Source organism: Oncorhynchus nerka, linkage group LG4, assembly GCF_034236695.1.
Source record: "Oncorhynchus nerka isolate Pitt River linkage group LG4, Oner_Uvic_2.0, whole genome shotgun sequence".
In the NCBI taxonomy this organism is placed as follows: domain Eukaryota; kingdom Metazoa; phylum Chordata; class Actinopteri; order Salmoniformes; family Salmonidae; genus Oncorhynchus; species Oncorhynchus nerka.
In genome coordinates, this window is record NC_088399.1 from 24,148,721 (window position 1) to 24,165,874 (window position 17,154).

At 43.8% G+C, this 17,154-nt stretch overlaps 1 protein-coding gene across 5 annotated transcripts in view; it reads left to right on the plus strand.

The window, feature by feature from the left end:
- The window catches only part of LOC115126089 (disabled homolog 2-interacting protein-like), a 296,491-nt gene that overhangs the window by 251,098 nt on the left and 28,239 nt on the right, over positions 1 to 17,154 (plus strand). For all 5 annotated transcript variants that reach the window (XM_065017370.1, XM_065017372.1, XM_065017371.1 and 2 more), the window contains 5 exons: positions 5,933 to 6,077; positions 13,108 to 13,252; positions 13,543 to 13,779; positions 14,114 to 14,315; positions 15,763 to 15,959. In XM_065017370.1, the coding sequence (XP_064873442.1) occupies positions 5,933 to 6,077; positions 13,108 to 13,252; positions 13,543 to 13,779; positions 14,114 to 14,315; positions 15,763 to 15,959 (926 nt within the window). The remainder of the gene's footprint in view (positions 1 to 5,932; positions 6,078 to 13,107; positions 13,253 to 13,542; positions 13,780 to 14,113; positions 14,316 to 15,762; positions 15,960 to 17,154) is intronic.

Genomic DNA, 17,154 nt, shown 5'->3' on the forward strand with positions numbered 1-17,154 from the left:
TGTGTCTGTCTCTCTCTCTCTTTCTTTCTGTCTCTGTCTCACTCTTCTTTTCTCTCTCTCTCTCTCTCTCTCTCTCTCGCTCTCTCTCTCCTCTCACTACATCTGTTTCTTCTCTCTTGTCCTCACCCTGCTGGGCCGCTCTGATTAACCAGATGTTCAGGGACTTCACAGCTCTGTTTCCAGCATGAACAAAAAGTGACTAAACTCCAAGAGGGGGAAACTAACTCGTAAGCCTGTCTTCCTTTAACGTTAGGATCATTTTTGTGGTGATGTATCATTACTCCCTATATGTTCTACTCACACTGAGTAACAATCTAATTGTATTTGTCACATGCCTCATCAAATCAAATCCAAGTTTATTTATCACGTGCGCCGAATACAACAGGTGTAGACCTTACTGTGAAATGCTTACTTACAGGCTCTAACCAATGTTGCGGGGGGAAAAAGGTGTGCGCGTGTGTGTGTGTGTGTGTGTGTGTGTGTGTGTGTGTGTGTGTGTGTGTGTGTGCGCGTGCTTGCGTGTGCGTGTGTGTGTGTGTAGGTAAGTATAGAAATAAAACAACAGTAGAAAGACATTTGAAAAAAGAGTAGCAAGGCTACATACACCTGTTAGTCAGACTTATTGAGGTAGTATGTAGATATGGTTAAAGTGACTATGCATATAAGATAAACAGAGAGTAGCGAGACTACATACACCTGTTAGTCAGACTTATTGAGGTAGTATGTAGATATGGTTAAAGTGACTATGCATATAAGATAAACAGAGAGTAGCGAGACTACATACACCTGTTAGTCAGACTTATTGAGGTAGTATGTAGATATGGTTAAAGTGACTATGCATATAAGATAAACAGAGAGTAGCAGCAGCGTAAAAGAGGGCATGTAGATAATGAGTCAAAACAAGTTACAGCATAAAAGGTCAATGCAGACAGTCCAGGTGGCTATTGGTTAACTAGTTAACTAACTATTTAGCAGTCTTATGGTATTTTTGGTTAACTAGTTAACTGACTATTTAGCAGTCTTATGGTATTTTTGGTTAACTAGTTAACTAACTATTTAGCAGTCTTATGGTATTTTTGGTTAACTAGTTAACTAACTATTTAGCAGTCTTATGGTATTTTTGGGGTATTTTATTAGGATCCCCATTAACTGTTACAAAACCAGCAGCTACTCTTCCTGGGGTCCACAAAACATATGAAACATAATACAGAATAACACACAGAACATCAATAGACAAGAACTGCTTCAGGACAGAATTACATTTAAAAGATGAAAAGGCACACATAGCCTCCATATCAATGCATACACACAAACTAAAGCTGTTCTGGTTCCTGTTGGTTCCAGACTTGGTGCATAGGTACCACTTGCCATGCAGTAGCAGAGAGAACAGTCTATTACTTGGGTGGCTGGGGTCTTTGACAACTTTTAGGGGCTTCCTCTGATATTGCCTGGTATAGAGGTCCTGGATGACAGGGAGCTCGGCCACAGTGATGGACTGGGCCGTACGCACTACCCTCTGTAGTGACTTGCGGTTAGATGCCAAGCAGTTGCCTTACTGTACCAAGCGGTGATGCAGCCAGTCAACCAGCTCTCAATGGTGCAGCTGTAGAACTTTTTGAGGATCTGAGGGCCCATGCCAAATATTTTCAGCCTCCAGAGGAGGAAGAAGTGTTGACGTGCCCTCTTCACGACTGTGTTGGTGTGTGTTGACCATGATAGATCCTTAGTGATGTGGACACAGAGGAACTTGAAGCTCTCGACCCGCTCCACTACAGCCCTGTCGATGTGATCGGGGGCGTGTTCAGCCCTCTGTTTCCTGTAGTCCACGATCAGCTCCTTTGTCTTGTCGACGTTGAAGAAGAGGTCGTTGTCTCCTACCTCCTCCCTATAGGCTGTCTCATCGTTGTCGGTGATCAGACCTACCACTGTAGGCAAACTTAATGATGGTGTTGGAGTCGTACGAGGCCATGCAGTTGTGGGTGAACAGGGAGTACAGGAGAGGACTCAGCACGCACCACAAACCATTTAGCCATCCCCATCAACAGTCATGTGCCCTCTGCTTGTCCAGTAACATTTTCCTGGGGTGGCTTGGTTGATCCTGAATGGATTTTGTTGTTCCATATTGCCATTACTGTGTGTACGTCCATGTGTATTCCAGATAATACACACTCCTCCATGCCTGCATCAGAGGAAGTGTGAAGCAGTAATCACACCACTATGAGCTGGGCTTGGCACTGTGACACACTCAGGCTCGCAAACACACACACACACACACACACACACACACACACACACACACACACACACACACACACACACACACACACACACACACACACACACACACACAGTCTCACTTTCTGACCTCACTGCTATTGGGTATATATCCCTGTTTCCTGTCAGGTTTATTTGAACATTATCCAGACTGTCACCATGTGCAGAATGCTGATGAGATATGAGATGTATGACTAAAATAAGTGTTTTTTATATTGTTTACTTAGGCAGGATATAATATTGTTATTGCTTTGCTAGTTTTAGACATTTTTGCAATTTGCTTGAAAATATATATATTTATGTTTACATTTATATGTTTACATTTATCCGCAACATTGTTCCGACCGCTAGGAGTTGCAGTGTCTTCTGTAGTGTCTTCTCTAGTGTCATCTGTAGTGTCTTCTGTAGTGTCTTCTGTAGTGTCTTCTGTAGTGTATTCTGTAGTGTCTTCTCTAGTGTCTTCTGTAGTGTCTTCTCTAGTGTCATCTGTAGTGTCTTCTGTAGTGTCATCTGTAGTGTCTTCTGTAGTGTCTTCTGTAGTGTCATCTGTAGTGTCTTCTGTAGTGTCTTCTCTAGTGTCTTCTGTAGTGTCTTCTGTAGTGTCATCTGTAGTGTCTTCTGTAGTCTCCTCTGTAGTGTCTTCTGTAGTGTCTTCTCTAGTGTCTTCTGTAGTGTCTTCTCTAGTGTCATCTGTAGTGTATTCTGTAGTGTCTTCTCTAGTGTCTTCTGTAGTGTCTTCTCTAGTGTCATCTATAGTGTCTTCTGTAGTGTCTTCTGTAGTGTATTCTGTAGTGTCTTATGTAGTGTCTTATGTAGTGTCTTCTGTAGTGTCTTCTCTAGTGTCATCTGTAGTGTCTTCTGTAGTCTCCTCTGTAGTGTCTTCTGTAGTGTCTTCTGTAGTGTCATCTGTAGTGTCTTATGTAGTGTCTTCTGTAGTGTCTTATGTAGTGTCTTCTGTAGTGTCTTCTGTAGTGTCTTATGTAGTGTCTTATGTAGTATCTTCTGTAGTGTCTTCTCTAGTGTCTTCTCTAGTGTCATCTGTAGTGTCTTCTGTAGTGTCATCTGTAGTGTCTTCTCTAGTGTCTTCTGTAGTGTCTTCTGTAGTGTCATCTGTAGTGTCTTCTGTAGTGTCATCTGTAGTGTCTTCTCTAGTGTCTTATGTAGTGTCTTCTGTAGTGTCTTCTGTAGTGTCTTCTGTAGTGTCATCTGTAGTGTCTTATGTAGTGTCTTCTGTAGTGTCTTCTGTAGTGTCTTCTGTAGTGTCTTATGTAGTGTCTTCTGTAGTGTATTCTGTAGTGTCTTCTGTAGTGTCTTCTCTAGTGTCTTCTGTAGTGTCTTCTGTAGTGTCTTCTCTAGTGTCTTCTCTAGTGTCTTCTCTAGTGTCATCTGTAGTGTCTTCTGTAGTGTCTTCTGTAGTGTCTTCTGTAGTGTCTTATGTAGTCTCTTCTCTAGTGTCATCTATAGTGTCTTCTGTAGTGTCTTCTATAGTGTCTTCTGTAGTGTCATCTGTAGTGTCTTCTCTATTGTCTTCTGTAGTGTCTTCTCTAGTGTCTTCTGTAGTGTCTTCTGTAGTGTCTTCTGTAGTGTATTCTGTAGTGTCTTCTCTAGTGTCTTCTGTAGTGTCTTCTCTAGTGTCATCTGTAGTGTCTTCTGTAGTGTCATCTGTAGTGTCTTCTGTAGTGTCTTCTGTAGTGTCATCTGTAGTGTCTTCTGTAGTGTCTTCTCTAGTGTCTTCTGTAGTGTCTTCTGTAGTGTCATCTGTAGTGTCTTCTGTAGTGTATTCTGTAGTGTCTTCTGTAGTGTCATCTAGTGTCTTCTGTAGTGTCTTCTCTAGTGTCATCTGTAGTGTCTTCTATAGTGTCTTCTGTAGTGTCTTCTCTAGTGTCATCTATAGTGTCTTCTGTAGTGTCTTCTGTAGTGTATTCTGTAGTGTCTTATGTAGTGTCTTATGTAGTGTCTTCTGTAGTGTCTTCTGTAGTGTCATCTGTAGTGTCTTATGTAGTGTCTTCTGTAGTGTCATCTGTAGTGTCTTCTGTAGTGTCATCTGTAGTGTCTTCTCTAGTGTCTTCTCTAGTGTCATCTGTAGTGTCTTCTGTAGTGTCTTCTGTAGTGTCTTCTGTAGTGTCATCTGTAGTGTCTTCTCTAGTGTCATCTGTAGTGTCTTCTCTAGTGTCATCTGTAGTGTCATCTGTAGTGTCATCTGTAGTGTCTTCTGTAGTGTCATCTGTAGTGTCTTCTCTATTGTCTTCTGTAGTGTCTTCTCTAGTGTCTTCTGTAGTGTCTTCTGTAGTGTATTCTGTAGTGTCTTCTCTAGTGTCTTCTGTAGTGTCTTCTCTAGTGTCATCTGTAGTGTCTTCTGTAGTGTCATCTGTAGTGTCTTCTGTAGTGTCTTCTGTAGTGTCATCTGTAGTGTCTTCTGTAGTGTCTTCTCTAGTGTCTTCTGTAGTGTCTTCTGTAGTGTCATCTGTAATGTCTTCTGTAGTGTATTCTGTAGTGTCTTCTCTAGTGTCTTCTCTAGTGTCTTCTGTAGTGTCTTCTGTAGTGTCATCTGTAGTGTCATCTGTAGTGTCTTCTGTAGTGTCATCTGTAGTGTCTTCTCTAGTGTCATCTGTAGTGTCTTCTGTAGTGTCTTCTGTAGTGTCATCTGTAGTGTCTTATGTAGTGTCTTCTGTAGTGTCATCTGTAGTGTCTTCTGTAGTGTCATCTGTAGTGTCTTCTGTAGTGTCTTCTGTAGTGTCATCTGTAGTGTCTTCTGTAGTGTCTTCTCTAGTGTCTTCTCTAGTGTCATCTGTAGTGTCTTCTGTAGTGTCTTCTATAGTGTATTCTGTAGTGTCATCTGTAGTGTCTTCTCTAGTGTCATCTGTAGTGTCTTCTCTAGTGTCATCTGTAGTGTCTTCTCTAGTGTCATCTGTAGTGTCATCTGTAGTGTCATCTGTAGTGTCTTCTGTAGTGTCTTCTCTAGTGTCTTCTGTAGTGTCTTCTGTAGTGTCTTCTCTAGTGTCATCTGTAGTGTCTTCTGTAGTGTCATCTGTAGTGTCTTCTCTAGTGTCTTATGTAGTGTCTTCTGTAGTGTATTCTGTAGTGTCTTCTGTAGTGTCTTCTCTAGTGTCATCTGTAGTGTCTTCTGTAGTGTCTTCTCTAGTGTCATCTCTAGTGTCTTATGTAGTGTCTTCTCTAGTGTCATCTGTAGTGTCTTATGTAGTGTCTTCTGTAGTGTCTTCTGTAGTGTCTTCTCTAGTGTCATCTGTAGTGTCTTATGTAGTGTCTTCTCTAGTGTCATCTGTAGTGTCTTCTCTAGTGTCTTCTGTAGTGTCATCTGTAGTGTCTTCTGTAGTGTCTTCTGTAGTGTCTTCTGTAGTGTCTTCTCTAGTGTCATCTCTAGTGTCTTATGTAGTGTCTTCTCTAGTGTCATCTGTAGTGTCTTATGTAGTGTCTTCTGTAGTGTCTTCTCTAGTGTCATCTGTAGTGTCTTATGTAGTGTCTTCTCTAGTGTCATCTGTAGTGTCTTCTCTAGTGTCTTCTGTAGTGTCTTCTGTAGTGTCATCTGTAGTGTCTTCTGTAGTGTCTTCTGTAGTGTCTTCTCTAGTGTCTTCTGTAGTGTCTTCTGTAGTGTCTTCTGTAGTGTCATCTCCTGTTTTCTCTTCTTGTTTTGCTGTAGGACTTCCTGACAGACCTGATGATGTCAGAGGTGGACCGGTGTGGGGAGAACGAGCACCTGATCTTCCGAGAGAACACGCTGGCCACCAAGGCTATAGAGGAGTACCTCAAACTAGTGGGGCAGAAGTACCTACAGGATGCACTCGGTGAGTATATCTGTCTGTCTGTCTACGTATCTGTCTGACTATATAGCTGCCTGCCTGCCTGCCTGCCTGCTTGCCTGCCCTGCCTGCCTGCCTGCCTGGAAGCATATGTTTACATTGCCGAAGCAAACGGAATAGACAATAAACAAAAGGGAAATAAATAAGGGAAACATTTGTAAACATTACCCTCTCTTTCTTTATCTGTCTTTCTGTCACTCAGCCCTCTTTTTCCTCTCTCTCTTTCTTTATCTGTATTTCTGTCACTCAGCCCTCTTTTTCCTCTCTCTCTTTCTTTATCTATCTTTCTGTCACTCAGCCCTCTTTTTCCTCTCTCTCTTTCTTTATCTGTCTTTCTGTCACTCAGCCCTCTTTTTCCTCTCTCTCTTTCTTTATCTGTCTTTCTGTCACTCAGCCCTCTTTTTCCTCTCTCTCTTTCTTTATCTGTCTTTCTGTCACTCAGCCCTCTTTTTCCTCTCTCTCTCTTTATCTGTCTTTCTTTTCCTCTCTCTTTCTTTATCTGTCTTTCTTCACTCAGCCCTCTTTTTCTCTCTCTTTCTTTATCTGTCTTTCTGTCACTCAGCCCTCTTTTTTTCTCTCTCTCTCTTTCTTTATCTGTCTTTCTGTCACTCAGCCCTCTTTTCTCTCTCTCTTTCTTTATCTGTCTTTCTGTCACTCAGCCCTCTTTTTCCTCTCTCTCTCTCTTTATCTGTCTTTCTGTCACTCAGCCTCAGCCCTTTTTTTCCTCTCTCTCTTTCTTTATCTGTATTTCTGTCACTCAGCCCTCTTTTTTCCTCTTTTCCTCTCTCTCTTTATCTGTCTTTCTGTCACTCAGCCCTCTTTTTCCTCTCTCTCTCTCTTTATCTGTCTTTCTGTCACTCAGCCCTCTTTTTCCTCTCTCTCTTTCTTTATCTGTCTTTCTGTCACTCAGCCCTCTTTTTCCTCTCTCTCTTTCTTTATCTGTCTTTCTGTCACCCAGCCCTCTTTTTCCTCTCTCTTTCTTTATCTGTCTTTCTGTCACTCAGCCCTCTTTTTCCTCTCTCTCTTTCTTTATCTGTCTTTCTGTCACTCAGCCCTCTTTTTCCTCTCTCTCTTTCTTTATCTGTCTTTCTGTCACTCAGCCCTCTTTTTCCTCTCTCTCTCTCTTTATCTGTCTTTCTGTCACTCAGCCCTCTTTTTCCTCTCTCTCTTTCTTTATCTGTCTTTCTGTCACTCAGCCCTCTTTTTCCTCTCTCTCTTTCTTTATCTGTATTTCTATCACTCAGCCCTCTTTTTCCTCTCTCTCTCTCTTTATCTGTCTTTCTGTCACTCAGCCCTCTTTTTCCTCTCTCTCTCTCTTTATCTGTCTTTCTGTCACTCAGCCCTCTTTTTCCTCTCTCTCTCTCTCCATCCATCCATGCTTAATACAGAGACATTGTGTGTGTTGTCGTAAGCAATCAAAACTTGCTCTTGGTCATTAGGCCATGTTTACTGAGCTGTAATGATGGGGATACATGATCCCCTTTGGGATCACCCTCCATCCCCCCTGAGCTGTAATGTGGCGCAGGGAACGCAAGAAATAATCCTAAAAATATTTAACCTCCACAGAATCGCTTGAAAAATGGCTCAAATGAAAGATAAAGAAGTTATTTATCTACCCAGCAAGTCAGATTTCTAAAATGTTTTACGGCGAAAACATAGCACATATTTATGTCCAACCACCACTGCATACATACCTCATTAGCTTAGCCAAGTAGGAAAAAATATGCAATCAACAAACGCAGGATTAAAAGAAAAATCATTTCACTAACCTTTTGAAATCTTCATCAGATGACAGTAATATAACATGTTACACAGTACATTCATTTTTTTTCAATAATATGCAATATATATCCATAAATCTCTGTTTACAATTATGCATCGTTCAAAAAATGCTACTGCAATGTCAGGAGAAATAAAATAGCTCCGGCAGATAACGTCAGCTAACAAGGAATACACATCATAAACTTTGACTAAATATGCATGTTTTACATATGTATGGCAAGATAAACTTCTTCTAAATGCAATCGCTATGTTACAATTATTTTTAACGTTACATTTGGCGTTCACTAGGCTATAATAGAGAGTCGGCGCTCCCATTTAGCATACTGACTCCTCTATCTTGGAGTCGACAGAAACCCAAAATGAAGACATAAATATTCCCTTACCATGGCTGTTCTTCCTTCAGAAGACCTGGAAGGGTTAATACTCACCAAGTTAGCTTTCAGTTTTCAAGTCTGTGTCTTTCCGTTCTCAAACTAGACACTTTTCGGTGAAATGTATGCAAATTTCAAGTGGATGCGCACCAAAACGTCGAAAGTATACATTATATTTCGAGTAAACTTGTCAAACTATGTTTATAATTAAGCCTTAACATGTTATAAAGGTCTACAGCAATCGTGAGGGCGAACAAAGAAACACACGTTGTTCAGTCCATCCTGAGGGAAAGAGAGAGAAATTTCCCAGCTCCCATTGGTGAAACTTTTTTTTTGCGTCACCGGGACGTTTGGGCACGCTGAACGTCTCGTGAGCGCGCGATTCTCACAGTTACACGCCTCATCGAAAGCAGGCTTCACGCTGAAGACGTAGAAACTGTTTCCATGGTTATAACTGCTTGGGAAGTGTGTATACGATGACGTTGAAGTGGTGGCAACTTTTTTCATTACAAGAGAGACTTTGGGAGAATGCATGCCCTGAGACTTCTGCTTTACATAGAGACAAAATTTAAACGGTTTTATAAGCTTTAGAGTGTTTCCTATTCAATAATAATTTTTATATGCATATATTAGCAACTTTTGACAAAAATTTATCATGGTTTATATGGGTGCCGAATTCCTCCAGAAGGGGCAGTAATTCAGGGCTAGCCCCAACAGGTTGGTCAGAGGTCATTGAGCTGTAGTGGAGGTCAAAGGGCAGAGAAGGCCTCAGGGCTGGCAGACACAACACTCCTAGCCCCTGACCCCAGAGACTGGACATGGTGTCAACACAGAACTAAGTGCCTCTCTTTCTTTTCTCTCTCTCTCTCTCTGTCTCTCTCTCTGTCTCTCTCTCTCTCTCTCTCTCTCTCTCTCTCTCTCTCTCTCTCTCTCTCGCTCTCTCTCGCTCTCTCTCTCTGTCTCTCTCTCCCTCTTTCTCTCTGTCTCTCTCTCTCTCCCTCCCTCTGACTATCTCCCTATCTCTCTCCCTCTTTCACTCTCTCTCTCTCTCTCCCTCTCTCACTCTACCACAAGGTGAGACCAAGGTTAGTCCAGTGTTGTGTTAGTGTTGGCTGTAGTCCTGGCTATAAGCCTGGTGCATGTTGATGTGTTTACCTCATCCAGCCTGATTTAGAAACGTACACAGCAGCAGTTTTATCTACAGAAAAGCACATTGTCTCTCTATTTCCCTCTCCCTCCCTCCATCTCCCTCCCTCCATCTCTCTCCCTCCATCTCTCTCTTTCCCCTCCCACTCTCATTTATCTCTCTGTGCATAGATCTAATATCAGTGCAACAATGTGTGTGTGTGTGTGTGTGTGTGTGTGTGTGTGTGTGTGTGTGTGTGTGTGTGTGTGTGTGCGTGCGTGCGTGCGTGCGTGCGTGCGTGCGTGCGTGCGTGTGTGTGTGTGTGTGTGTGTATATCTCTCAGGGTTGAGTTAAGAATATATTGGAGCCTTAGTGAATAATGCATGTGTGTTTTTCTTGGAGTTAATGTGCTTTGAAGCCTGGGTGAATAATAGAACACCTCGTCACTACCGAAGATTGACTGCTTCCGGTCTGGTCCGGTCTGGTCTGCCATGAAGCATCTCAATAACAAACAGTGCAGGGGAAATGATTACATCTGATCACTGTCAAACTAAGAATAAGATATTTGTTTCTATAGTCTTAACATGGACAGGTAGAGCCGCAAGTCAGACATCCTCTAATCGCCTCTCGCTATCTCTCATCTCTTTCCCTCTCTCTCGTCTCTCATCTCTCTTTTCCTCTCTCTCATCTCTCACCTCTCTTCACATGGGAAGGACAAAGTTGACAGGAAGAGGGGAAGGGTTTGTGGAATGTTGATGGAGTGTTGTTCTAACGTTGTTTATGTTGTCGTTATCTCGTCTGGTACATTGACTGAGATGGAGAACATGAGCATCAGTCATTAGTCATGGTATATTACCTGGGATGGCCCTGGCCCCTATTGTTGTTTGACTTATTATTGTCATTGGATAGTTGGTGACAGTCTGAAGTTCATGTCTTGCTTATGGAAAGCTGTTACGGTGTGATGTCTTGAATGGAGACACAGTCATTCATTCAGTGTTTCAGTCTCACTTTAATTAAAAGGCCGGACATCATTGTCCTTCCATCTTAGAGGTCCTTGAGGGACAACAGGAAAGTGTGTGTGTGTGTGTGTGTGTGTGTGTGTGTGTGTGTGTGTGTGTGTGTGTGTGTGTGTGTGTGTGTGTGTGTGTGTGTGTGTGTGTGTGTGTGTGTGTGTCAGTGGAGGCTGCTGAGGGGAGGAAAGCTCATAATAATGGCTGGAACGGAGTTAATGGAATTGAATCAAACACATGGAAACCTTGTGTTTGATGTATTTGATACCATTCCACCTCTTCCGCTTCAGCCAAACTATGGAGTTGTTCCTAGCCACCGTGCTTCTGCATTGCTTGCTGTTTGGGGCTTTAGGCTGGGTTTCTGTACATCACTTTGTGACATCGGCTGATGTAAAAATGGCTTTATAAATACATTTGATTGATTACTACAAGCCCGTCTACCCCCTTTAAAGAGCCACCAACTTCCTGTGGTATGTGTGTGTGGGGGGAGGTCGGTGGTTGGTTCTTCTATCTTTGCGGGGACCTAATATCCCCAAAAGTCCCCACAAGTATAGTAAAACAAGGAAAATGTCCCAAGTCCCCATGAGGACAAAGGCTATTTTAGGCTTAGGTTTAGGGTTAGGTTTAGGGTTAGGTTTAGGGTTAGGGTAAGATGTTAGTGGTTGGGTTTAAGATTAGGAGTTAGGTTTAGGGTTAGGGTAATAGTTAAGGGGATATAGGATTTTTAATGGAAATACATTTAGGTCCCACTTAGGACAGAATAACAAAACATGTGTGTTCAGTGAGTTGACTGAATGTTACTGTCTGACTGTGTCTCTCTCTCCCTGTGTTGTAGCTGAGTTGACTGAATGTTACTGTCTGACTGTGTCTCTCTCTCCCTGTGTTGTAGCTGAGTTGACTGAGTGTTACTGTCTGCCTGTGTCTCTCTCTCCCTGTGTTGTAGCTGAGTTGACTGAATGTTACTGTCTGACTGTGTCTCTCTCTCCCTGTGTTGTAGCTGAGTTGACTGAATGTTACTGTCTGCATGTGTCTCTCTCTCCCTGTGTTGTAGCTGAGTTGACTGAATGTTACTGTCTGACTGTGTCTCTCTCTCCCTGTGTTGTAGCTGAGTTGACTGAATGTTACTGTCTGCCTGTGTCTCTCTCTCCCTGTGTTGTAGCTGAGTTGACTGAATGTTACTGTCTGACTGTGTCTCTCTCTCCCTGTGTTGTAGCTGAGTTGACTGAATGTTACTGTCTGACTGTGTCTCTCTCTCCCTGTGTTGTAGCTGAGTTGACTGAATGTTACTGTCTGACTGTGTCTCTCTCTCCCTGTGTTGTAGCTGAGTTGACTGAATGTTACTGTCTGACTGTGTCTCTCTCTCCCTGTGTTGTAGCTGAGTTGACTGAATGTTACTGTCTGCCTGTGTCTCTCTCTCCCTGTGTTGTAGCTGAGTTGACTGAGTGTTACTGTCTGCTGAGTTGACTGTTACTGTCTCTCTCTCCCTGTGTTGTAGCTGAGTTGACTGAATGTTACTGTCTGACTGTGTCTCTCTCTCCCTGTGTTGTAGCTGAGTTGACTGAATGTTACTGTCTGCCTGTGTCTCTCTCTCTCCCTGTGTTGTAGCTGAGTTGACTGAGTGTTACTGTCTGCCTGTGTCTCTCTCCCTGTGTTGTAGCTGAGTTGACTGAATGTTACTGTCTGACTGTGTCTCTCTCCCTGTGTTGTAGCTGAGTTGACTGAATGTTACTGTCTGCCTGTGTCTCTCTCCCTGTGTTGTAGCTGAGTTGACTGAATGTTACTGTCTGACTGTGTCTCTCTCTCCCTGTGTTGTAGCTGAGTTGACTGAGTGTTACTGTCTGCCTGTGTCTCTCTCTCCCTGTGTTGTAGCTGAGTTGACTGAATGTTACTGTCTGCCTGTGTCTCTCTCTCCCTGTGTTGTAGCTGAGTTGACTGAATGTTACTGTCTGACTGTGTCTCTCTCTCCCTGTGTTGTAGCTGAGTTGACTGAATGTTACTGTCTGCCTGTGTCTCTCTCTCCCTGTGTTGTAGCTGAGTTGACTGAATGTTACTGTCTGACTGTGTCTCTCTCTCCCTGTGTTGTAGCTGAGTTGACTGAATGTTACTGTCTGCCTGTGTCTCTCTCTCCCTGTGTTGTAGCTGAGTTGACTGAATGTTACTGTCTGACTGTGTCTCTCTCTCCCTGTGTTGTAGCTGAGTTGACTGAATGTTACTGTCTGCCTGTGTCTCTCTCTCCCTGTGTTGTAGCTGAGTTGACTGAATGTTACTGTCTGCCTGTGTCTCTCTCTCCTGTGTTGTAGCTGAGTTGACTGAATGTTACTGTCTGACTGTGTCTCTCTCTCCCTGTGTTGTAGCTGAGTTGACTGAATGTTACTGTCTGCCTGTGTCTCTCTCTCCCTGTGTTGTAGGTGAGTTGACTGAATGTTAGTGTCTGACTTGTCTTTCTCTCCCTGTGTTGTAGGTGAGTTGACTGAATGTTAGTGTCTGACTTGTCTTTCTCTCCCTGTGTTGTAGGTGAGTTGACTGAATGTTATTGTCTGACTTGTCTTTCTCTCCCTGTGTTGTAGGTGAGTTGACTGAATGTTAGTGTCTGACTTGTCTTTCTCTCCCTGTGTTGTAGGTGAGTTGACTGAATGTTAGTGTCTGACTTGTCTTTCTCTCCCTGTGTTGTAGGTGAGTTGACTGAATGTTAGTGTCTGACTTGTCTTTCTCTCCCTGTGTTGTAGGTGAGTTTATCAAGGCGTTGTATGAGTCAGATGAGAACTGTGAGGTGGACCCGTCCAAGTGTTCGTCCAATGACCTGCAGGAGCACCAGAGCAACCTGAAGATGTGCTGTGAGCTGGCCTTCTGCAAGATCATCAACTCCTACTGGTAACTTCTGGGACACCACCCACAATGCATTACCAATAAAATGTGTTGTTACCATGTGTTTATAAATTCATACAATAGTGATATGGCCATTGGTGGACATTCCGCCAATGCTTTCAGTGCTTACTGTTAGCTGCTCTATAGTTGCTATGCAGGACCTAAATTCACCTGTTCAACCAGCATAAAGTATAGCTCTCTGTAGCTCTGTAATATGAGAGTGAAAATAAATAGGTGTGTGGAAAGTGTACCTACCTCCATATTGCCGTTAACACCTCTTTTCCCTCCCCCTGCAGTGTGTTTCCACGGGAACTCAAGGAGGTGTTTGCATCGTGGCGACAGGAGTGCAGTAGCCGGGGGCGACCGGACATCAGCGAGCGTCTGATCAGCGCGTCTCTGTTCCTGCGTTTCCTGTGTCCGGCCGTTATGTCCCCGTCGCTTTTCAACCTGATGCAGGAATACCCTGATGACCGCACCGCACGCACACTCACACTCATCGCCAAGGTCACGCAGAACCTGGCCAACTTCGCCAAGTGAGTGTGTGTGTGGGTTTATGGAGTGTGTGTATTGGTGTTGAGTGCGTGTGTGTGTTTGAGAGAGAGTATGTGTTCTATATACTCAACCTATCTCTCCCTCCCCATCTCTCTTGCGCTCTCTTACTTTCTCTCTTGCGCTCTCTCTCTCTCTCTCTCTCTCTCTCTCTCTCTCTCCCCCTTTCCCCCTCCATCCATCCATCCATCTCTCTCTCTCTCTCTCTCTCTCTCTCTCTCTCTCTCTCTCTCCCTCCCCCTTTCCCCCTCCATCCATCCCTCTCTATCTCTCTCCCTCCCTCCCCTCCCCTCCCACCCCTCCCTCCATCTCTCCCAGGTTTGGCAGTAAGGAGGAGTACATGTCCTTCATGAACCAGTTCCTGGAACATGAGTGGACCAACATGCAGCGCTTCCTGCTGGAGATCTCTAACCCAGAGACCATCTCTAACACTGCAGGGTTCGAAGGTTACATAGACCTGGGACGGGAGCTTTCCACCCTGCACAACCTGCTGTCAGAGGTCGTCTCTACCATGGACCAGGTAGGGCTGACCAGGCAATGACAACTAATACAATGGACATAGTAGTAGTCACATGAAATATACAGTATACTGTATAGGGACAGGAGCTTTTTCCAAGACTCCAGGTCCCAAGTTTATCCTGACTATGTTAACTGATTAGAAACAAATCCAGGTCCCTAGTTGTAACCTCTATAACTAGCCTGGAGTTTTCCCCTGGTCAGGTCATGAAGTCAGGACTAAATACATAATAATATTATCAGCACAGTCCTTCTGCATTTAGTAATGTACTGCGAGCAGTAGCATGTTAACCTAACTAGATTCAATCATGTGTACAGCACGCTATTGCTTACATAATACAACGACTGCTGTGAGACTGAGTGCTCTATTGGAATGCTATGAGGACGGCCTGGGGGGACATAGATATACAACACTATGTTTATGTGGGAGGCATCCAAATGGATTTGTAGGGACACCTAGTGCATTAGCCATGGTTCCGCATGGAGAGCCATCCCAGCGTGTTAATTACTAGGTATATTGGGGGCAAAGCCCACAGACTCTGTGTGCTGCATCCCATCCTCACTGAGGACTGTAAGGGATTTCCTCCTCTTCTTCCGAAGAGGAGAGGCGAAAAGGAACAGAGGACCAATATGCGGCATGGTAAGTGTCCATGGTTCTTTTAATACGTAAATGTACACATGAACAACTAAAAACAAGAAACGTGAAAACCCAAAAACAGTCCTATCTGGTGCAAACACAGAAACAGGAACAATCACCCACAAACACACAGTGGAACCCAGGCTACCTAAGTATGATTCTCAATCAGAGACAACTAATGACACCTGCCTCTGATTGAGAACCATACTAGGCCGAAACATAGAAATACCCAAATCATAGAAAAACAAACATAGACTGCCCACCCCAACTCACGCCCTGACCATACTAAATAATAACAAAACAAAGGAAATAAAGGTCAGAACGTGACAAGGACAGCACTCCTGTCCGTCTCCAACCAAAATAAAGTCCTTCAAGCCTCTGAGGCTGGCCTGTTCCATTATTCAGACTGAAGAACATAATCAGAGGGAGATTAGCTCTCTGTAATGGGAACAAGAATACCCCAGCCAGGCTCACTGTCTGATACAGGCACAGGGAGGTCTCTACTGATATCCAAGGTTTAAGTCAGTGCATGTAAAAGTTACAAAATTACCACATGAATGCTTAAATGGTTTCAAACAGTAGAGTAGAAAACTGTGAAGGATGCCATGAATACAAAGCTTAACAGTGAACCTAAGTAGGAGGAAGTTTGCCCCAGACAAGGCCAGTCTTGCATCTCCCATACTGCTCCGCCCTAATGAGTTATTAGGTTTGGAAAGGATTAAAGCTGATCCTAGACCTGTGTCCAAAGGCCTCAACTTCTACACAGAGCTACCATGACCCCATCTCTGACCTTGAACCCCTCTTTAACCCTCAGAGCTCCGCCTCCAAACTAGGCCCCTTACCCAGGATCCTCCGGGAGGTGAACACAGCGCTGAACAACCCGTCCAGCATGACCATGGCCATGACCGCTCCGTCCTCCTCTGACCGTATGGGGTCACCGCCCAATGCCGGGGCAGGCTGCAGCATCTCCACCGGCCTACAGAAGATGGTCATCGACAATGACCTTTCAGGGTAAGGACAGGGTTTGGGATAAAAGAAAGGGAATGAGGGTGGGGTAAGGGTTAAGGAGAACAAGAACAGATAAAGCTAGGGGTATAGATAAGGACAGGGTAAGGGTTAGGAAGAACAAGAACAGATAAAGCTAGGGGTATGGATAAGGACAGGGTAAGGGTTTAGGAGAACAAGAACAGATAAAGCTAGAGGTATGGATAAGGACAGGGTAAGGGTTAAGGAGAACAAGAACAGATAAAGCTAGGGGTATGGATAAGGACAGGGTAAGGGTTAAGGAGAACAAGAACAGATAAAGCTAGGGGTATGGATAAGGACAGGGTAAGGGTTAAGGAGAACAAGAACATATAAAGCTAGGGGTATGGGTAAGGACAGGGTAAGGGTTAAGGAGAACAATAACAGATAAAGCTAGGGGTATGGATAAGGACAGGGTAAGGGTTAAGGAGAACAAGAACAGATAAAGCTAGGGGTATGGGTAAGGACAGGGTAAGTGTTAAGAAGAACAAGAACAGATTAAGCTAGGGGTATGGATAAGGACAGGGTAGGGGTTAAGGAGAACAAGAACAGATACAGCTAGGGGTATGGATAAGGACAGGGTAAGGGTTAAGGAGAACAAGAACATATAAAGCTAGGGGTATGGGTAAGGACAGGGTAAGGGTTAAGGAGAACAATAACAGATAAAGCTAGGGGTATGGATAAGGACAAGGTAAGGGTTAAGGAGAACAAGAACAGATACAGCTAGGGGTATGGATAAGGACAGGGTAAGGGTTAAGGTGAACAAGAACAGATAAAGCTAGGGGTATGGATAAGGACATGGTAAGGGTTAAGGAGAACAAGAACAGATAAAGCTAGGGGTATGGATAAGGACAGGGTAAGGGTTAAGGAGAACAAGAACATATAACGCTAGGGGTATGGATAAGGACATGGTAAGGGTTAAGGAGAACAAGAACAGATAAAGCTAGGGGTATGGGTAAGGACAGGGTAAGGGTTAAGGAGAACAAGAACAGATAAGGCTAGGGTTATGGGTAAGGACAGGGTAAGGGTTAAGAAGAACAAGAACAGATAAAGCTAGGGGTATGGATAAGGACAGGGTAAGGGTTAAGGAGAACAAGAACATATACGCTAGGGGTATGGGTAAGGACAGGGTAAGGGTTAAGGAGAACAATAACAGATAAAGCTGGGGTATGGATAAGGACAG